Below are 21,793 nucleotides of genomic sequence, written 5' to 3'. Positions count from 1 at the left end.
TATGTATGTTTCAATGTAAACACTCATTGTATTATTTTGGATCACTCGGTGTGTGTGTGTGTGTGTGTGTGTGTGTGTGTGTGTGTAAATTTTTCTTTCTTGTCACGGGCTTTGCTGAATGCCTGTGTGTACCAGAAGCTGGAGCAAGTCTTGGGAGAACCAAATGAAGACACTGTGGTCACTGTCCTCCTCCCGGGGCCACTCCCATCTCCTACCTTCGAGACAATCAGACCATCTCCCCTGGCCCAGGGCCTCAGCTAAGGTCCTGCTCCTTATTCCCTTCAGAGCAAAACTTCTTTCCAGAGCTTTCTCCTCTCCAGGTCTCCACTTTCCCCGTCTCCCAGCCACCCTCCCCCTGCCATATCACTTCAGCCCTCTCCCTCCCACTCCCCTGAACTGCACGTGCCAGGTCCCCAGTGACCCACGCGGCCAAATCCAAAATTCACTCCTAGGGGACCTCGCAGAAGGACTGGGGACAGCTCTGCTCTCCCTTCCTTCCTCAATCCTGACACTCGTCTCTCAGGATGCTCAGGCTTCCTTGTCCCATCTGTAAGGCTCAGAACCACTTAAGGGCAGCTCTGCTTTTCCATCTCTTCAACCCCAAAGCCAACTATAGACTTGTGACTTTCACAGCTATGTTCTGAGGACTCGGTTAGATTGTGTGTCTTCACGCAGGTTTAACACAGAGGGAGCATTTCAGCATCTCTGACGTTAGTGTTTGGATTATACATGACAGTAATGTCATAGTGTGGTTAATAGTATTCATAGTGATAATGAAATAATACACTTGTGTCACACCTGTAATCCCAGCAGAAGGCTGAGGCACAAGGATTGCAAACTCTAACATAGGCTGAGTAACTTACTTAGTGAAAGCTTGTCTCAAAATAAAAACTAAAAAAGGGCTGGAGATGTAGCTCAGTGCAAAGGGAGTGTATTCAATCCCCATGACTGAAAGAGACAGAGAGAAAAAAAAGAGAGAGCAAGAAAAATGAAAAACAGAAACAATAGAAGCAAAAAATTAATTAATAAAGCCACAAGCTAAATTTTTGAGATTTATGAAATAAAAGTATCTCCTAGCAAAACTGACAAAAAGAAGAAAGTATAAATTATTACCGATGACAGAAATTAAATAGAGGTTACTACTCTATTTTTACATCAAACAACTTAAATGCAAGACACTACAGTGGACTCCTAAAATTCGGGGGGAATTACAGTCCTGGCTCACCTGTGAATTGTGAAAAACTACGGATTTCAGAAGTGGTCAGAAAAATATCTATGAATGCCGATTTTTATAGTTTAAATCCTAATTTGCAGCAATTATTTAATTTAATTTAATTTAATAAAAAACTGTATTAATAAAGCCTTAGAAATTGCAGGGTGTGTTGGTGGCAATTTAGGGATAGATCATAAGGCCCGCATAACAACAAAACCGAGAAGACTGGCGCTAGCTAGTGCGATACAGCAACCTGTGGTGATGCAGAAATGCTGGCGGAAAAGAGTTACAGGGCAGTAGCCAATCAGCAGCAAGGAGAACTGACTAACGCTCTTGGATTGGCTACTTGCAAACCTCCAGCGAAAGAAACAATTGCCAAGGACATGTGGGATTTCCATGAAATTGCTTGCGGGGGAGTTTCGTAAGCAGTTATTAGTTAAATTCTAAGGAAAAATCCGTAAACGACTGACACTGCAAACTCTGAACTGCGCCTTCACAGGTTATACTGTAATTCATAAAAACACATTACCACAACTCATTCAATATGAAATAGATTATTTTAATAGCCCTGTAACTATTAAAGAAATTGAATTTGTAGCTTTAAAACTCAAAAAAAGTAATGTCCAGGCTCGTAGATTTCATTAGAGAATTCTAACAAATATTTAAAAGAAAAGCACAATACACACACTGTTCTGGAAAATAAGAGAACACTTCTTTATTCATGTTTTGTGGTGGTTGTTTGGCTTTGTGTGTATGTGTGTGTGTGTGTGTGCACGCGTGCGTGCATGTGTGTGTATGTGTGTGTGTGTCAAATATGACCCTGATACCAAAGCCACACACACAAAGTATTAAAAAAGAGAACCATAGACCAGTATCTGTCATAAATACAGGCACAAAAATCCTTAACAAAATATTAGCAAAAGGCTGGGGATATAGCTCAGCCTCACAAGCGGCTGCCTGCCAAGCACAAGGTCATGAGTTTGATCCTGGTACCAAAACACACACACACACACACACACACAAAGAAGATTTGTCACTATGGGAGAAAGAATTATACCTTATCACCAAGTGGCACTTACCCCAGGTATGTAACTCTTGTCCCACTATTTGAAAATCAATCAGTATAATTGCCATTTTAGCCAGCTTTCAGCTCCACTGAAGGAAAAATCACCTGCAACGACCTTATATTCACCCTGTACTTAGCAATGAAATGCATTCTCCTCCAAAGTGAAGGGACAAAGTTGTCTCTCCACTCTTGTTGAATTGAAAGTTAGAAAAGTCATGATACCTGAGACAGACACATAGGTATCTATTTTACTTTTATACACTGGGAAAGAATATCTAGAAATCAAACCCCAAAATGAAATTTCACAATTTTTATGGAAAAACATTTATAGTCACTCAAATAAATAACTAGGTATAAACCTAACAAAACAAGTGCAGGGCTTATTTAATGAAAGTTATAAGAAGCCAGAGGAATCAATGAAGAAAGATTAAAGAATTTTTTAAAACTACATAAATGGAAACAGATGCCAGTTCCTAGACTGGAAGAAGTAATTCTTCCTGAATCCATAGACAGGTTAATGCAATTCCTACAAAATCTCATCAAGATTTCTGATAGATATGGATTATTCTAAAATTCTAGCTGAAAAGATGAAGAAACCATAGTACTTGTCTTAGTCTCTTTTCTGTTGCTGTAACAAGATACCTGAGTGTGGGTGCTTTATTTAAAAAAGAGACTTCTTTAGTTCACAGTTTTGGAAACAGAAAGACCAAGATCTGGTGGCCCTGTCTCTGCAGGGACTGCTGAGGGCCTCTTGGAAGATGGCATCGTGGTGGTGGAAGCAAATCTGAGAGCAATCACTCGGCTACACAGAAGGATACAGGAACGCAGGGACCAGGCTTACATTTTTTTATAGCAACTCCAACTCTTTTGAGGGGAGAAAAGGGAGTAGGTGATGGGGACTAAACCCAAGGCTTTTGCACTGCACTGCAGCCCCAGCCCTTTTTATCTTTTATTTTGAGATAGGGTCTTGCTATTTGCCCAAATGGGACTCAAACTTGCAATCTTCCTGCCTCCTGAAGTGCTGAAATTACAGGCATGTATTAGAACACCAAGCTTGTAATTCCAACTCTCGTAAGAACAAACCAGGATGCTATGAGAATGAATCCCTTCCACCAGGCCCCATCTCCTAAACGTTTCACCATACCCCAACACTTTCAAACTGAAGACCAAGCTTCTTGCACACAAGCCTTTGGGGGACCCACCCAAACTATAGCAATAGTTAAAATAATTATCAAAAAGAAAAATAAAGCCAGAAACTTAATCATCCAGACTTCATGACACTGTGCAAGTATAATAATCAATCAGGCCCATGGTATTGGCAGAACAATAATTAACTATAACAACGGACTAAAACCCAGAACTTGAAAGTGAGCTGACAAAAATGTGCTCAAATGACTTTTCACAAGGATGAAAAAGCAATTTAAGAAAGGAGGAATAGCCTTTAAAATGGTGCTAGCACAAATTAGTCATCCATGGAAGAAAAATGAACTTCAGCCCAAACTTCATATCTTGTGCAAAAATTCACTTGAAATGTATCACAGACTCAAACATAAGACTATAAGATTTTAGAAAAGAAAAAAAAGCAGGAGACTATCTTCAGATCTAAGGCTAGGCAAACAGATCTTTTATTTGACACCAAAAGCATGATCCATGAAAGAAAAAAAATACCTGATTAATTGGACTTCACCAAACAAATTTTTTGCTCTGCAAAATTGTTGGGAGGGCAAGAGGACAAGCCACAGGGAGGATAAACCACTTGCAAGACACACTCCTGCCTGTGGACTAGCAACTAGGATATATAAAGAACTCTCCCAACACAACACTGAAACAACAAAGAACCCAATTAGAAAATGGGCAGAGACATAAAAGTACATCTCACCCACAGAGAATATAAATTGGCAAATAAGCACATGGGAAAAAAATGTTCCACATTACTAACCATTAGATAAATGCAAAAGAAAACCACAGTGAATCAGACACAAAAAAATAGTGTCAACACCAAATGCTGGCAAAGATGCAGAGAAACTGGATTACTGGTAAAATGTGAAATAGTGTAGCTGCTCTGGAAAAGAGTGTGACAGTTTCTTTAAAAACCAAACATGACCCAATGACTGTACCCTTGGGCATTTACCCAGAGAAAGAGAAACAGATGTTCACATTAAAAGCTATGGATTTTTTTATGGCAACCTTATTCACAGTAGGAAATGGAAACAATTTAAGGTGTCTTTCAGTGGTCAAATGGTTAAGCTAAGTGATGCATTCATACCATGGACAAGTACAGACCAAGTAGGAAGGAAAACACTTGTAGTTCATTCAACAACCTGGAGGAATTTCCAGAGAGTTCTGGGTGATAAGATCCAATTCCCCAAAGGTTATGCATTTTATGGCTCCATTGCTGTAACATTCGTGTGTGTGTGTGTGTGTGTGTGTGTGTGTGTGTTATGGTCTGTGTCTGGGTGTCTCCCCCAAAGCCTCATGCCGCCACGATGGGGAGTGGTGCTTTTCAGAGACAGCTGTATCACATTTGTGACTGATAATCCCAGGCTGTGCTGGGATTATGGGTGTGAGCACTATACCCTGCATACAATATAAGGGACCCTGCACACGACATAAGGGACAGACAGACCTGTCCTGCCTTCTTCCCTTTTGCTCTTGTGGCTTTTCTGCTTTTTGCTGCCATGAACTGATGCTCCTCTGCCGCACTACCTTGCCTTGGAGCCAGCTGATCACGGACTGAAATCTCCGCAAACTGTGAGCTAAATAAATCTTTCTTCCCTGAATTTTTGGCCTCAAGTATGTTGTCACAGCAATAGAGAAAAGTAACTAAGACAATATGCAATTCCCACCTGTAGGGGCAAAAACTCTTAATGGTTACTGATGCACTCATAGTAAAACCCAGACAGAAGCCTCTCCCTCACGGACTCTTTCTTGACCATTTTCCTGCCCTCTTTTCTGAAGCTGTATGTAACATTTTAGTCATAGCAACAGAAAACAGCCTAATACACTCTTCCAAGACTGACCATTTGTGTCCAGCCACTCTCCTCCTGACAACCAGGCTGTGGCCCCATGTCTTCCCTGTCTGATGACATCTTCATTACTGCAGGAGGGAATCAGGAAGGGACCACCCGACCCTTCAGTTCCAGTTTCTCAAACAGCCACAAGTATGAAGATGCAAAGGCTCTGTAGGCTTCTACAGTCTTATTTCCAGCTGGGCCTCCCATAAGCCTCCTCGTGGAGGAACCTTCTGTTAAAACTGAGTTTTTGTTTGGTCTGGTGCACCTCTGGCTATGGGACCAGCTGGACACAGATTTCCTTATGTTGGGGAAGGAGCACCCAGGGAGTCAGAGCCCCAAGAGCTGGGAGAGGCGGGAGGCAGGGAGGAGGTGGGGGGTGGTGAGACTGCTGAGCTCATGAGTCCCTTCCCCTGGCAAGGCACCAGAAGATTTAAGGAAAATGGACGTCCTCTGCCCTCAAGGAAATGTGACCACTGGCCCCTGAGGGGCTTCTCTCTCTGCCTCGTGGGGTGCAAGCAACAGTGTCACAAGGGGAAGAGTTGCGTTTGGACCCCAAGGCTAAGACGGAATTCATCAGGCAGCCATGGTTGTTAAGAGTCATGACTGTGTCCTGAAACAGTCCATGTGCAGAGTGCTAACGTGCCGTGTGTGTGCCTGTGTGTCTGCGTTGTCATGGCAACAAAGCATCAGTGGTCCACACCGCGACCACAGCAATGGCAGGACTTGAAAAGAGGGGCTCCAGGAGACGCAGTTCTGCCCCATCCACCCACAAGGCTCACACCCTCTCTTGTTTCCCCACAGAGCTTCTGGGCAGATGCAAATCAAAGCACCCGAAGAACTTCCAAGGATGGAGAGAACCAAAATTGGACCCCACACAGCTTCAGAAAAGTGGGCAGCAAATGAACAAGAAAGATAAACCCCGGAACAGGTCCATGTAAACACTGCGGTTGAAATGCGGCCAGACATGGCAGGCAACCGGGATCTAAGCAAAGGCACAGGAGTGGGCTGCTGCTGGGGGAAGGCATGCCCAGGCGTACCCAGGCCGGACCCACTCCAGGAAGTCTGGGGGCCTGTGCTGCACTGGAGTCCACTTCTGATTCAGTCTCAGCCAAATTACAGCCAAACTCATATATGTCTTCCCTATCCCCTCATCTTCAAACCATCTTGAGGTAGCTTTCTATCACTTCCATCTAGAGTTGGGGACACTGAGGCTCAGAGGGCCAATCCTGGCTACTAGAACTTCTAGAAAAGACTGTCCTTTGTGATAGGAAAAAATTGTGTCCTGCTCCCCTTCCTCTTTTTCTTTTTTCTTTTCTTAACATTCTTTTTTTTTTTTTTTTTTTTTTCATACTGGGAATCAAACTCACTACAGCTGAGCTAAACCCCTGGTCCCTTTGTGACACTCTTGCATGAGATGTGATGCCTGGAGCCAATGCTGCTCTTCTGTGACCTTGAGGAATGTCACAGCAGACACAAAGGGGCTGGTGGAGGGTGAAGTCTCCCAGGGGAGACCAGAGAGGAAGTTCCTCCTACAAACCAAATGCCCCTTGGAGGGGAAGCCAGCAAAACTGGAATCAGCAAAACTGGGGCCAGCGATGAGAATGCACACGGGACCCCAGGTGGCTCAGGAAGCAGGCGGCAGAACTATAACCTCCCTGCCCAGGCAGCAGCCCCAAGGCCTCGTAAGAGGGGCTGTGCCCAATTCTAGCTCAGTTATGAGTCACCAGTGAGAAAGAAGGGTACTGACCCCTCCTTCCTTAACAAGCAACAACATCGGTGGAATCGGCTCCCACCAGCGAGCTCTGAGCAAAGGGAAAACTTTCACAACACGCATGCGTCCCCTGTGAAGCCCTCTCCTTGGCGCTTACCCCTTGAGAGGAGAGAAGACCTTCCCCAAAGACCAGCAAACACCCACACGGAAGCTCCTAAAACATTTTTCAGATTGTTAACTGAGGTCATAAAGCAGAGGGGAACCATGAAAATCAATTATCGTTTGAAAATGCTGCGGACAAGGAGAGCAATTCAATAAAATTAGCTGATCTGCCTTTCCTTTCTCCTTTTTAAAAAAGTGTTCTCTGTTTTGTTTTGTTTTGAGACAAGAGTCTCACTAAGTTGCCCAGGCTGATCTCAAACTTTCAACCTTTCTGCCTCAGCCTCCCGCGTAGCTGGGATGAGAAGTGTGCACCACACACACCCTGCTAGAAGTCTTCTATTAAAAAACAATGAAAATAGAAAAATCACCACCCAGCAAACAGCAGAGCAATCACTGTTTGGGCCAGAAGCCAGAAGCACGCAAAAACTAATGGGTAAAGTATAATGAGAAATAAGGTATTTGTATAGGTTCAAAATATCTCCCCACAACACTAAGTTGGCTCTCCCCACCCATGGTTCTGTACCTTCAGATTCAACCAACTGACTATTGAAAAAAATTTTTTAAATTACATCTGTAAGCTGAGTTGGTGGTGCACACCTGTAAGCCCAGTACCTGGAAGGCTGAGGCAGGAGGATAGCCGTGAATTCAAGGCCAGGTTGAGCTATGTAGTGTTCAAGTCCAGTCTGAATTACATAGTGAGGCCCTGCCTCAAAAAACAAAAACAATAACAAATTGCATCTGTACTGACTACACGAAGGCATTTTTTGGGGAGTCCTTCCCAAAATACTACAGTATGGTGCGATTTACACACGAGTGTGTGCATTGCACTGGACACCAGGAGTCGTCCACAGCTGGTGAAGCGCTGGGAGGATGCGTGCAGGTGCTGTGCAAGCATCAAGCCATTCCCCTGAAGGAACTCAAATCTCTGTGGACTTTGGAGTCTGGGAGAGGTCGTGGGCTGGTCAATGCACCACGGACATGCAGGGATAATGGCACATACAAAGGTCAAAGGAGGAAAGCATTGCACAACAGTGGAGAAATCCAGCAGATGTCCCCTTGACCAAGTGACCCAAGTCCACACCGCCAGTCATGAGCGGGATCACCTCTCTGCACCTCTTATGCGTGGATCCATTGTCACTTTTCATGTCTTTGCAGAAAACGCACCATCTCCATCTAATCATGAGGAAGTGTCAGAGAAGAGTCACAAAACCACAGGCCAACACTGCCAAACAGAGACAAGAGGCATGAAAATGCATTGACCCAAGGACCCAGAACAGTTTAATTGCAAGGCAGGTCCCACAGTGGAAAAGAATGTTTTGTTTTGCTTTGTTTGTTTGCTTTGTTTCATTTAGTTTGTTTTGAGACAGTCTCACTATGTAGTTCGGGCTGGCCTTGAACTCAGAATGATCCCCCCCCCCCCGCCTCAGCTTCTCAACACCTGGGATTAAAGGGGTACATCATTAACCCCAGTTTGGAAAGGGATATTATGGGGACGGCTGACAAAATCTAAAGAGGGCCTATCTATAATATGGTGTCATTCAACTTACTGACTTGATTATCTGTACAGTGGTTATGCAGGTTGTTCACCTTACAGGAAGCCAAGTGAAAGGTATAGGTACAGAGAAACTTCACTTACTAATTTTACAAACTTAAAATTATTTCAAAATAGGGCTGGGGCTTTAGCTCAGTGGCACTGGCACCTGCCTGGCAACCACAAGGTCATGAGTTTGATTAGCAGTACCAAAAAAAATATATATATATATATATTCCAAAACAAAGTTTAAAAAAAAGTTCTACAAACATACATATACACATATAGTGATACTCGATGTGCAATCTGTAAAAGCAAAACCTAGGAAACCCTTAAACATGTATCTGTCAAAGACATGGGAAATAAACAATGGTCCTTGCCAATGGTGAAATACTACATGGGTGTTAAAAAGGTGGCCCCATGAGAAATGAACCCAAAGTATTTTTCTGGGAGGAAAAGCAAAGAAAATTCTCTGGATAGAGGACAGTTCCGGGAATTATGGAATATGAAGTGGGGAAAACATCTAGAATGGAAACATTTAGCGGGGTCGTAGCAATGGAGTTGGGAAAGGAAAGCATGCTCACTTTGTGCCATATTCAGTTCTGCAATACGTGGATTTTTTTTTTTTTTTTGGTCTTTTTCGTTTTTATCGGTACCAGGGATCGAACTCACGACTGCCTGCTTGCAAGGCAGGCGCTTATGCTGCTGAGCTAAATCCCCAGCCCCAATACGCGGATTTTTAATAGATCACCTTTCTTCGTAATCACAACCACCAAATGCAGAACGGGAATCTGGAAAACTAAACAAAGCCGGCCAGAGCCCATCTGCGCCTCGCTGGGCTCCACACACCCCGAGCAAGGTCCCAGGGACAGGGTGCTGCTGATCTCGGCCGGCAGTGGCCCAAGATGGTCAGGGACCTGACCTCCATTTTATCATGGCCCAGCTATGGTCAGTGCCACGAGTGAGTTACCTTGGCCTGGGTCCGTACTCAATTTGCAGTCACCCGCAAGTGGGCGCTGCTGCGCAGGCGTGTTTTAGGTGAGAGGACTGACGTCACAGGTGGCGTGCATCGCGTTAGAGTCCACACTGGGTGCTCGCAGCCTGCCTTGGACCCAAGCCGCGAGCCCCCTGGGTCCCTCGCATCACCTGCCAGCCTTCTAACTGTGGACTGGGCCCCATCCACGTGCACCGCCCCCTGGTTCTGTTTCCCTGAAGACCCCAGGACACCCCAGATTCAGAGCGTGGGGACAGCAGAGATTGGGTGGGATCCGTGAAGCAGAGGCCCCAGGGTGGCACGCTGAGGGGGAGGGGGACAGCTTGGGGGAGCTGTCTCTGAGCCGCAGTGCCGCCTGGAGGAGGAGCAGAAGGGAGGGAGTGAAGTAGAGCCTTGGAGGTGAAGAAGGCCAGGCCGGGCAGCAGGATCAGAAATGGCTCCCTGTTGATGGGGATGCGGATGCGGATGCGCATGTGTGGCAGAGGACCAGGCCAGGACAGAGCTGGGGGATGGAACAGCGAGAGGAGGAGTGCGCTGTGGGAGGCCGTAGGTGGGAGTGGGCGTGGCTTCGTGTGTTATGGGCGTGGTTTTGTGGTGTGGGCGGGGCCAATAGGGTGGGGCTTGAGGGGAAAGGTTGTAGTGGGAGAGGTTAAAAGAGCATTCTCACCCTGTACTCCAGTCTGGAGCCTGGAAGCTAACCAGCTCCTGCTTTGGCCCCACCTACCCTTTCCTGCTGCTTCCTTCCCCTCACCCAGCATTTGTGGTGTCTCTGCGAGTTTCTCTCACGGTGGAGGCACCGTTGGTACACACACATGCCCCCCGCCTGCACACACAAGGTTCTCCATAAATGTGTGCTCGGCTCACATCTGGTCTCCAAGCACCAATCCAGCCTCTGCCAGCACTGTGCTGCGGCTGGATCCTCCCCAAGGAATAGAGAGGGCGAGGGTCAGCCCAAGGCCTTTACCTCACGAGATTGGCACAGGGCCCGGGCCACCGGCAGCTCTGGTACACGCGCTGGACCACGGTCTCCGAGCCGTTCTGCACCTGGCAGGACACGGTCCGCGTCACCGTGTGATGGCACCAGTGCCTGTGGAGAGAATAGAAGTCATGTCAGCGCTGTCTGCTCCTGAGGACCTTGAGGTTAGAGGCTGAGCTGGGAGAGCAGGTGCCCCAGCAAATCCTGCAGGCACTTTCTTGGTGGGTAAGGGGCCCACTGAGAGCCCCTGCCACCCCAGGGGGCACCCACACTCGTTAGCCTGCAGCTTATCGTTTCTGTACTGGTACTTCCTGAGGGATGGGTTGATCAGTTGCTGCCTCTGGAAGCCTGGCTGCAGAGGTGACAGCCTAGAGCACAGGATGACAGGCTGATGTGAGGGCATGCACCTGTGGGACAGAGCAGGGCCTGTCTTATAAAAGGCCACCAGCTGAGCTCTGAAAGGTCCCTCAGCTGAGCAAGAGTGGAGGGCCACGGGCAGGGAACAGAAGATGGCATTGGTAGAGAAGGAGCAGCCTGGGCACCAGCATCAGGTAAGAGACCAGGGACTAGGTGAGGGCCCAGCCAGGGACCTTTGTGAAATGAGGCAGGAGGCTCTCAAGTGGAGCCCAGCCTGGGTGACAATGATTTAATGAGACCGTCTCAAAATAAAAAGGAAAAGGGCGGGGGATGTAACTCAGTGCAAAGGCCTTGGGTTCAATCCCGAGTACTAGAAAACACACACACACACTAACACACACACACAGTGGAAACAGCTAAAGACTTTTTGGTGAGGCAGAAGTCTGTGATGCTTCCCAGGAGGTCCTGCAAAAATACAAAGAGATGGACAATGTGAAGTTAAAGAATTTAGAAACCAGACACATGCAAACACCTACTTATTAATAAATACAAAAGGGAAATAAGAGAGAGCAAAGAGAACTTCCTGAAGAATGCACTTAAATAATAACATTTCCCAGAGCTAAAGAAAGACATGACTCCTAATTTGAAAGGCCCACTGAGTGCTATTAAGAGATTTCTGAGCAGGACAAAGAAAAAATACTAAATGCCATAGAAAGAAAGGATAAAAAATTACCCATAATAATTTTAAATTAAGTTTTTATCAGAAGCATCAGACTCAAGAAGGCAGAGATACAACTACCTCAAAGTTCTAAAGAGGAAAGAATTAGGATTCTATACCTAGCCAAACTATCCGGCAAGGACAAAGGTCAAATAGAGGTTATCAGGTGCAAAAAGATACCAGGGAGTTTACCAGTCAGCCTTTCTGAATGATTACAGACTTTATTTTGACACAAAAAATGACCTGAATGGAAGATATTAAACATAAGTAGCAGTTATGGGCCAAAAAACCCCAATATGATTTAATAACAGCCTAGATCTAAAATAAAGGTGATCTTGATATGGAAGATGGCAAAGAGGAAAAGGTCTGAGGAAACTAGAAGTTGCAGAGATTTTTGTCTTATATAAGGAAAGACCAGGCCAGGGAAGTAGCTCAGTGGCACAGCACCTGCCCGGCAAGGGTGAGGTCGTGAGTTCCATTCCCAGTACAATAAACAAATAAATAATAAGGGAAGACCATAGAAGTCAGGTAGTTTTGAGTGTGGTATAAAAATACATGATTAAGTATGTTTTGAATCTTAAGATAAACACTAGCAAGGAAAATGTGAAACTGACAAACCAATCAAAATCAAAACAAAAAGGAAAAAAGAAAGAAAAAAAGAAAACTTGATCAACCCAAAAAAATCTTGATCAACCTATAAATGAAAGTAGCCACAAAACACACACTGGTGAGAAAAGAGTAAAACTGAAAAATAAATTATCAAAGAACCATTAAAATGAATTTTTTTTAATGGTCAGATGTGATGGCACATATCTGTAATCCCAGCACACAGGAGGCTGAGACACAAGGATTGCTGTGAGTTCATATAGTGAAACACTGTTTCAAAAAGACAAAAAAAAAAAAAAAATGCTAGGCACAGTGGCACACTCATATAATCCCAGCACTAAGGAAGCCCAGAAGAAAGATCACAAATTCATGCAGAGCCTGGGCAACGTAGCAACTTAGCAAGATTCTGTCTCTTAAAAAAAATGAACAGAACACAAACAGGTTTTTGAAAAAACCTAATCAACAAACCTAAACCATTCTTAATGAGAAACAAAAGACATACATATAGACAAAAAGAACAAGAACAATTCCAGATAGTAAAATGTGTAAATAGACATTCTATGTGACCTTACATCACAAACCTTCAAAATGTTGACAGCTGGACAATTTGCTAGGAAAAAACATCCTACCAATACTGGCAGAAACAGAATTACCTGGGAAGAGGGAAAAGTAGTCAAAAGCCAACCTGCCTCCCCAAAGGTACCCGGAGACCTAGTTTGAAACCTGTTTTGGTTTCTCCCCACCAAATTCATTTTATTTCAAGGAGAAAAAGAAAACAAACAAAAGAAGAAACCTGCTTTGGCCATCAGTTTGTTGTGTGACTTAGGCAAAGTGATGTGCCCTAACTGAGCCTCAATTATATTTTTAAAAAATCTAAGCCAGGCATGGAAATGCACACCTGTAATCGCAACGCTTTAGGAGGCTGAGGCAGGAAAATCACAAATTTGAGCCCAACCTGGACAACTTGATGAATTTTTAAACTTATAAAAGGAGTGAAGGTGTGGCTCAGTGGGAAGGCCCTGGGTGCAATACCCAGGACTGACAAATCATTTACCTGTCCTGGTAACAGTGAAGGCTACGTCAACACACCCAGAGTTGGTAAGGAAAAACCATGCCCAAGGCGTCATTGCTGATTAGATGGTCAAACCCACAGTGTCACTGAGTTTGACAATTGTCCTCTCTTATTCTGCAGGTGGGCAAAGAGAGTCTGCAGGTTCAGCCCGTGACCCGGCCCTAACTCAAAGCTGAGCTTGGACAGGAACCCAGCTACCCAGCCCTGGGGACCAGTCAGTCCCAGCCACCCCAGACTCGTGGCAATCCAGCCTATCCCAGTTACCCAGGGGACACCTCCACAGCCTGGGGTCCTGCTACCACTCAGCCCAGCAGCACAGGCTCTGTATCCACACCTGCGTGCATCTCCAAAGAGCGGGAGGGAGTGGTTCTGTGAGAACAGGGCAGTCAGCGCCCAGATGCACCCGCCTCAAGGGCTCAGGAACAGAGTCTGCTGACCGTCTCTGAATCCCGTACTGAGCTACATCCCAGCCCTTTTTCATTTTTCATTGTGAGGCAGAGTCTCTCTAAGCTGCCCTCATTGGAGTCAAACTTGAGATCCTGCTGTCTCAGCTACCCAGAATGCAGGGATTGCACAGCGAGCTGGTCCAGCCTCACCAGTCCTGTTTCCCTGGACTGCCAGCCTCAACTTCCCTGAAGGCTCCACCCCCTGCCGCCAGAGGGCGCACTGCGGACCACCCAGCCCCCAGTGTCACCTGTAGCTGTGGCCATTCGGCCTTCTGCTTGGTCAGCTCTCCTCCTACCAGTCTCCATTAGGACCCTTCCCCTCTCGAGGCCTTATGGGAACCCACACTCCCCACCTCGGGCCTCTCTAGCCAACCACGCCTCTCTGAGCCTGCAACATTTGGGGCACCTTGAGGTTCTTCAGGACAGTGGGCTCAGGGCTGTGATGTGGGCCAGGTCCTGAACCCTGGCGTGGTCACTTTAAGAATAGGGCATCCAGTTTCAGGCCCAAGCCCCTTCCCTATGTTTCTATTGTTCTAATTACCTGGTTACACCTTACACATTTCCCAAGAAGCCAGTGGGCTCCTGCTTGATGGCACACTCCTGTAATACCAAAACGCTGGGAAGCTGAGGCAGGAGGATCCCAAGTTCCAGCCCACCCTGTGTAATGTGGTGATTTAGTGAGACCTTATTTTAAAATAAAGAATAAAAAAGGGCTGGAGGTGTAACTCTGTGGGAAGGCCCTGGGTTCAATCCTTAGTAGGGAAGAAGGAAATAAAAGCTATTTGCAGCTGGGTAAGCTGGACCACTGTCAGGCCACCACTCATGAATGACAGCGTAGAAGAACCAGTCCCCAAGCCACCTCGGGCCCCTCCCACAGGCAGGCAGGGGCCAGCACCCCAAGGCCTGTTTTATGGTTGGCAAAGCAGTTTCAGAGTTATGGGCTGAATTGTGTCTCCCCCAAATGCATATCTTAAAAGTCCCAGCCCCCAGTTCTCCATTTGGAGATTCGGTCTCTAAAGAGGTGATCCAGTTACCACGGGGTCTTGGGGTGGGGGAGCTCTACTCTATCCACTCAAGTGCTCACGGAGAGAGGGAATTTGGACCCAATTTCACACAGAGAGAAGACACTGAAGATATAGAAAACTATGGGGAATCCAGCCCCAGACAGGAAAGAAGCCTCTGGGATCTCCAGCCTACAGAACAGAGAGAAAAAATAATTTTTTTTCAGCACTGAGATTGAGTCCAGGACCTTCACAGACAGCTCCACCCCAATCCTTTTTACTCTTCCCTTGAATAGAGTCCTGATAAATTGCTAAATTGTGCAATTTAGCAATTGCACTCAAACTTGAGTTCCTCCTGTCTCAGCTTCCCAGAGTACTGGAATCACAATTATGAACCCCCACGCTGGACTTCAATGAACTTAATAAACGTAATGAACAGTCTGTCTGGTTGGTTTCCAGGGTGAGCGGTCAAAAGCAAGGTCAGGCCACCCACTGGGTTAGGCCTCAGACAGGCAGGGGCAGCTCATCCCCACATGAGCACAGCAGAGCAAAGTCCTTACACCAGGAGCCAGGAAGCAGAAGCTGAGAGATCAAGGTCCCACTGTCCCTTCTGAGATGTGCTCCAGTGACCTAAGACCTGGTGCAAGGCCTCACCTCCTAAACATTCCACCACGTACCAGTCAAGGCACAGAACCAAGCACTTTTCCAAATGGGTCACAGGAAATATCCGGGCCGGCAAGCCTTGCACTGTTCCAGCACTGAGCCCTTGGCCTGGGTCTGAGGCTCTTGGGACACAAACATCACATCTCACTACCATGAACTTCAGAGTAGCACGTGCTCCATGGCTCCTATGCCAGTGGCCAGTACTGCTGGCTCTGTATTTTTAGGGGACTCAGAAAATGATACCTCAAAATATGTCACATAGGACAGCAAGCAGAAAGCCCTGGGCAGTGGTAAAGGCAGGAAAAGGTTTTGCCTGGAGTCTCCTCCTCTGCCTGAAATCCGCAGGAGCATGGCTGCCATCAGAGCCCAAGGAAGATAAACTCAGTCCTCATTGAGGAAGGGTCGAAGAGCAGATACCATGCCCAAGCCCAGGTGAAGTTTGTTCCATTCATCTTCCCTAAAAATCATTTTTTCTTCCTCTCAAATCACCTCTAGTCCCCTCTTCTTTATGAGGACAGGTGGGGCGGGGACATAGCTCAATGGCACAAGTGCCCGCATGGTTAAGTGCAAGGTCCTGAATTTGATTTCCGGCACAACAACTTTTCAATAAAATCTATGAGGAAGGGAGTTAAGCTCCAACCACTCGGCCCTCCTATGCATTTCAAGGGTTATGCGACTCTCATACCCTTCAAATTACATCATTTAGAGTCTAAATTAACAATTGGCTTCAAGAGTCAGGTGTGGTAGCATACACCTATAATCCCAGGAGGCTGGGGTAGGAGGATCCTTGCAAGTTCGAGACCAGCCTGGGCTACAAAGTAAGCTCAAGGCCAGCTTCAGCTGCATAGTGAGACCCTGTCTCAAAAAGGACCAAAAATAAATAAATAGCTTCCTCCGCCTGCTGTCATTTCATCTCGAAGACTCAAATTACTGAGTGTCAGCAGGTGGAAAGAAGGTTCTTTGACCCTCAGTGGCACAAAGGAAGGTGGCATCACTCACCAGTGCCACCGACGCCCATGGAGCTGCTGCCACATTCAAGATGCCCCCAGGGCTGCCTTTGCACACCCTGGGCTCTGGGCAGCGCCTGGGACAGGCAGGTGAAGCGTCAGTCTTCAGAGCCTGAGATGCTCTGCCTCCATGGGTTGTACTGCACCCGAAGCTCAGAAGCCTCATCCATAAACTGGGATTAAGAATACAACATTTGGGTGGCCGAGGCAGGAGGATCAAGAGTTCAAAGCCAAGCTGTGTTACATAGCAAGACCCTGGCCCCCACCAAAAAAAAAAAAAGCAAAATACACTTAACAGGGACATGGAGGCGTGATAGAGAACTAAAAGCTGGATGAAGGTTGGCATCTCTGCCTCATTTTAATATCTGTCTCCTTTATTAATAATCACTTCGGGCCACATCATTAGGGCCCAGCACTACATGTGGGCAGGTTAATCACTTAAGGAGTCTGGAACACAGACTCCTATATTTACCTAGTGAGTTTCACCCCTCTTCAAACCTAAACACCCCAAGATAAGAGGACTGAAGTCATTTTCAAGATTTCAGGGACAGGTTCCAGACCCCAGAGCAACGCCTTGAAGTCACCAGTCACTGCCCTCCACCTCTGCACCTCAGGTCCCTGCAAGCACAGAGCCTCAAAGATGACCCCGAGATGAGGCCACCATGCTGGAAATCAAGGCTGCTCCCCACCCCAAGCAGGAGCCATCATCTCATGAAGGGACCCAAATTGTCCTCTTGGGTGAGCCAACTTTAGGGCTCCTAGAGCTGGGGCTCTTGTCCTAGAACTCCAGTGTCACCATCACCCAGAGCCGCTGGCAGCTTGCAAAAGGCCAAAGGTTTCAGTGTCTGGGTATTAGAGGAATTAATTCACTGTCGCCGACAGAGTGCTGAGTAGGGTGTGTGGATGCCCTAGGACATTCCCTGAGAGCTGGCCCCTTGAAACTCCGGGCACTGGTCTCGGTGGCAGATTTCAGGGGAAGAATAGGATCCTCACAGTGGCAGGGACTCACAGAAAGACCCAGAGTGCATTGCAGGCTGAGCGGGATGTGATCAGAACTTGGTTCAGGTCTGTTGCTTGCTGAAGCCCTCCCGGTGGACCTGGATGGAGACTTAGGAAGATCCTCCTGCTCCAGCCTCCTTTTCACAGATGAGAAAACTGAGATGTAAAGCAGGCAAAGGACAACAGCAGTGGCACAGCCAGGTGGTGACAGTCAGGCAAAGTTAGGATTCCTGGGCCAGGGATTTAGCTCAGTGGCATAAGTGCCTGCCTAGCAAGCGCGAGGTTGTGAGTTCAATCCCTGATACCAAAAAAAAAAAAAAGTTAGGATTCCTGCTTGGCATTTTCTCCCATCTTCCTGCGGGGCGGGAGGGGACGGGGGGGGGGGGTGTACTGGTTCCCAGTGTAACTGGGGAAAAATAAAACTGACAGGAGGGCTGGGGTTCAGTGTCACAGCGCCTGCCTGGCAAGCCCAAGGTCCTGAGTCTGATTCCCAGTACGAAAATAAAAGACAGGAAAAACCTTATAGGATTCTCAGGAATGTGACCACTGACCTGATTGGCAGAGTCGGGTTTGGCGTTTGATACCCACTCCACTGCCACCCACATGGGGCCTCTACTACGCCCTTGTCCAAAAGAACCGACTCTCGTCTAAATATGGGATGACCAATGGCACTACTGTGGCATACAGCTGTCTTCGTATCAAGGGAGGCCTAAATTTCCCTGCAAAGGCAGCCCGGTGACATAGGAAAAATAATCTGCTAGATGTCCGATATGCCACTTTCATGATCCCCAAAATTGAAGAATGAATTCTAAGGAATAAAGGAGGTTAAGAGTAGAAACATTTATTGATAAGGGGATAGCTCCTGAGAGACAGGAGGGGACCCCAAAAGTAGGCAGCCACAGACTCCATTTTAGAGAGGAAGGTTGTTTGGTTTTGTTTTGCTTTTATATCAGGGAATGAACTCAGGACCTTACACTTGCCAGGCAGCCACTTAGGCCACTGAGCTAAATTCCCAGCCCCTACAGAGGAACTTTTATAAAGCAAAATGGGAGAAAAATCACAAAGCAGGTACAACCCAGGAGGAAACTATGATCGACCAATAATATTACAAGTTTAGCCATTAGGTAATGTTGATCCAATGAGGAACCATGTCATGTTACAGTACTAGAAAGAACAAGGACCTTTTTAGGAAGAGTTGATCAGGATGTTCTGGCCACCCACCTTGGGTGACTGAAGTTAATGTTAATTTACTGTTTGTCTCTTGGGGAGGCATGTAGGCCTGGTGCTTTTCTCTTTATCTTGAGGCCTGGCCTCTCCCAGAGGCACCTCCAGCCACCTCCAGCCACGGTTGTAATGCGTTCTCATATCCTGTACTGACTGCCTTGAGGGCCTGGACCTGTCTGACTGCCTACAATATTTCTACCTAACTCAACTGACTGTAATACTCTCCCCTCTGTAAAGTCACCCCTAACTGCCATGAGAGGGCAAGGGGCAATGATTGTTCTGGTTACTTCCAGATGAAGGGGGTCGTAGTTGTGATCAGGAGTCAAAGACACTCCACAGAGGGACTATCTTGGTATCTATCTATCACCTTGATTGATACCAAGCATTCTTGTCTTGTGTAGACATACAGCTTTAAGCCTGGAGGAGACAAGGCCAAAGCAACCATCCAGAATGCACAGAACAACTATTAAACTCAAGACTATTATGCATATAATCAACAAATGTTTCTACCAGAAAGAGCCAGTAATAGCCTCCCTCGAAGAGGGTAAGAAGAAGGCCCCAGAAATGCAGAATCCGACGTGACATTAACCTGTCATTTAATGTCTTGAGCAGCCATCAAGATATTAGCAGAAGGATCAGGAATGCATACAACATTTAGCTTTTATAACTGTACAAGTACCACTCTGTGCTGCTGTTAGAATGTCTAACACCGTGCGATTTTGGAGGACAACTTGCCTCATTAATTTTACTCCTTCATTTAGGAGAGAAAGACCAGTCGAGGTGTTGTTTAAGGCCCACTGAGTATAGTGAGGGCCTTGATGTGCTGCATGACATCCTCCAACCCTAGAGAAGGGCAAAGACAGAAGCCCAATGATTATACCAGTGAAGTACACTTGTAGACCACCGATGTCACAGGTGGGGTAGCTGATACTTTTCACACTCCTGCCTTGGAACCACACAAGTCCCAGCGTGCATCTCCCTATCCATCCAGGGGGTGGCCAGGGCCATAAATTGGTTCCAGAGGACTAGTGAGTGCCACTGGGGGCTTCCCATCCAGTTCCAGGTCGACTGAACCCAGTCTATAGCAACCAGCCTTTGACCGTGCTCGGGGATGTCCATCCTAAGTATTCGGTAGTTAGGCCAATGAGAAAAGCAGTGATTTCTCTGTTTCCAACATAAGGGGGCCTTTCCACAGATGTCCCGCAGTTGGAGTTAACTTCATATGGTCATCCTGCATCTGAAAGTAGCCATCTCGATTATCTCTGGTTGTTAGCTCTCAGGACAGAAGCCTTACACTTGCTTAGCAGAGTTTCTACTAGAGTCTGCAGAGAGGCTTCAGGGGCACTTTTAGAAAAAATTCAATTATGTCCAGAATTGTTAAGCACGTAGTTTATAGGCCACTCAGTTACCTTGTAATGGTGGGCTAAACTATGGTCAGGGCTCAGGGCTTGGTGACAAAACCCTTTCTCCTAAGTCTCCTCCCCTGAGGCCCACCAGCCCATTTGTCTCCTCCTCTAGATGATGGGATCCCCCATGTTCCCAGAGCGCTTCTTTCCCTCTCCAGGCCCTCCCCCAGCCTCCAGGCTCCTCCTAGGATACAGCAGTCTGGCTCTGCACCCTCCTTCCGTAGTTCCCTCCACCACCTGGACCCCTCTAAGCTCCTGCCACCATCAGTCCAAGCCTCACAGGTCTCGCCCAGGGCACAAAACCCCCCCTTTTTCCAGCCCTGCTACACCTGCCAGGGCAGGCACGTGAGGCATTCACAAAAGCCTACATCTCATCTGGGCCTGCTGGCACATGCGTGTAAGCCAGGCACTCTTGAGAGGCTGAAGCAGGAGAGTCACAAAATCAAGTCTGGCGTAGATAATTTAGCCAGACCCTGTTTCAAAATAAAAAGTATAAAAAGGGTTGGGAATGTAGCTCAGTGGGAAGACAAGGTTCAACCCCCAGCGCAAACAAGCAAACAAACGATAACAACAAAAACCTAAAAAGCTCTGCAATAGGCAGAAGAGCTCTTCTGCTCCGCAGGGCTGAAGCTGGCAGTTGGAGAGGGAAGAAGGCTGAGGCTGAGTCAGGAAGAGATGTCCAGGGAAGGCCTTGAATGCTGTACCACGGAATCCAAACCTTGGCCTGAGTTTTTGTTTCTGGGTTTTGGGGGTGAGGTACATTTGGGGTTTTTGTTTTGTAGTACTATGGCTTGAAGTCAAGGCCTTCGCAGAGCTACATCCCCAGTTTTTTGTTTGTTTGTAAATGTTGACACTGGGTCTCACTAAGTCATTAAGTTGCTCTTCCTGGGTTTGAATTTGTGATCCTTCTGCCTCAGCCTCCCAGAGTGCTGGGATTACAGGTGTGGGCACCACCATGCCCAGCTTCTCTCTGAGTCTTTCTTTCAGCAAGGGTGAGATAAAAACAGAGCCGGGTAGCAGAAGGTTCCTTCCAGGACCTCCTCAGTGCACAGTGACTGGAGGCTGAGGCGCCCCCCACCCCCACCCCGCCTGCCCCCACATTCCCGCCCTGGCGGCAACCCCAGAGAAACCCGAGCGGCTCTCAGCCGGTCACGGGCAATTACTGGGCTGCTTTGTTCTTAGCAGTGATTAAAGGCAGATGTCCCAGGGGTGGAAGGTGGAAGGAGCCCACCTTCCCTGCCGCTCCCTCGCATCCATCCAACTGCTGCGCCCCAGTCCTGGGGGCACCGAGCCGCTGACCACAAGAAAGGCCCGATCCCCGCGGACGGGGACAGCTCTCCCCACGCGGAGCGGCGGGGAAAGCCGCGGTTCTTCTGGGTCTGTTCCTCCCGCAGCCCGTGATTAAAGGCTTCCCTCCCTGGAACTGCGAGCCGAGGCTCCCACCTAGAGCGCCGCTGCCCCCTGCGGAGCTCCTGTCTGCGGGCTCCTCCGGGGATCCGAACAGAAAATTAAACCCATCGCAGGCGGCACAACGCGCTGAACAAGGCCACCCGGGGAGGAGGTGCCTTTCTTTTCATCAGGCGTGGGGAGCATTGCTGGACTTTGGCTTAGAATTCCTTGAGATACG

General features: G+C 47.3%; 1 protein-coding gene across 2 annotated transcripts in view; it reads right to left on the bottom strand.

The window, feature by feature from the left end:
- Positions 1 to 21,793, bottom strand: part of Col26a1 (collagen type XXVI alpha 1 chain) — a 143,775-nt gene that overhangs the window by 97,987 nt on the left and 23,995 nt on the right. For both annotated transcript variants that reach the window (XM_063234249.1, XM_013152526.3), the window contains exon 2: positions 10,656 to 10,778. In XM_063234249.1, the coding sequence (XP_063090319.1) occupies positions 10,656 to 10,778 (123 nt within the window). The remainder of the gene's footprint in view (positions 1 to 10,655; positions 10,779 to 21,793) is intronic.

The sequence above is a fragment of the Cavia porcellus genome, unplaced genomic scaffold (assembly GCF_034190915.1).
Source record: "Cavia porcellus strain 051 isolate PalLab524CR breed Dunkin Hartley unplaced genomic scaffold, mCavPor4.1 scaffold_23, whole genome shotgun sequence".
Lineage (NCBI taxonomy): Eukaryota > Metazoa > Chordata > Mammalia > Rodentia > Caviidae > Cavia > Cavia porcellus.
The sequence above is the reverse complement of the archived record's forward strand: the minus strand, read 5'-3'. Positions and strand labels throughout refer to the sequence as shown.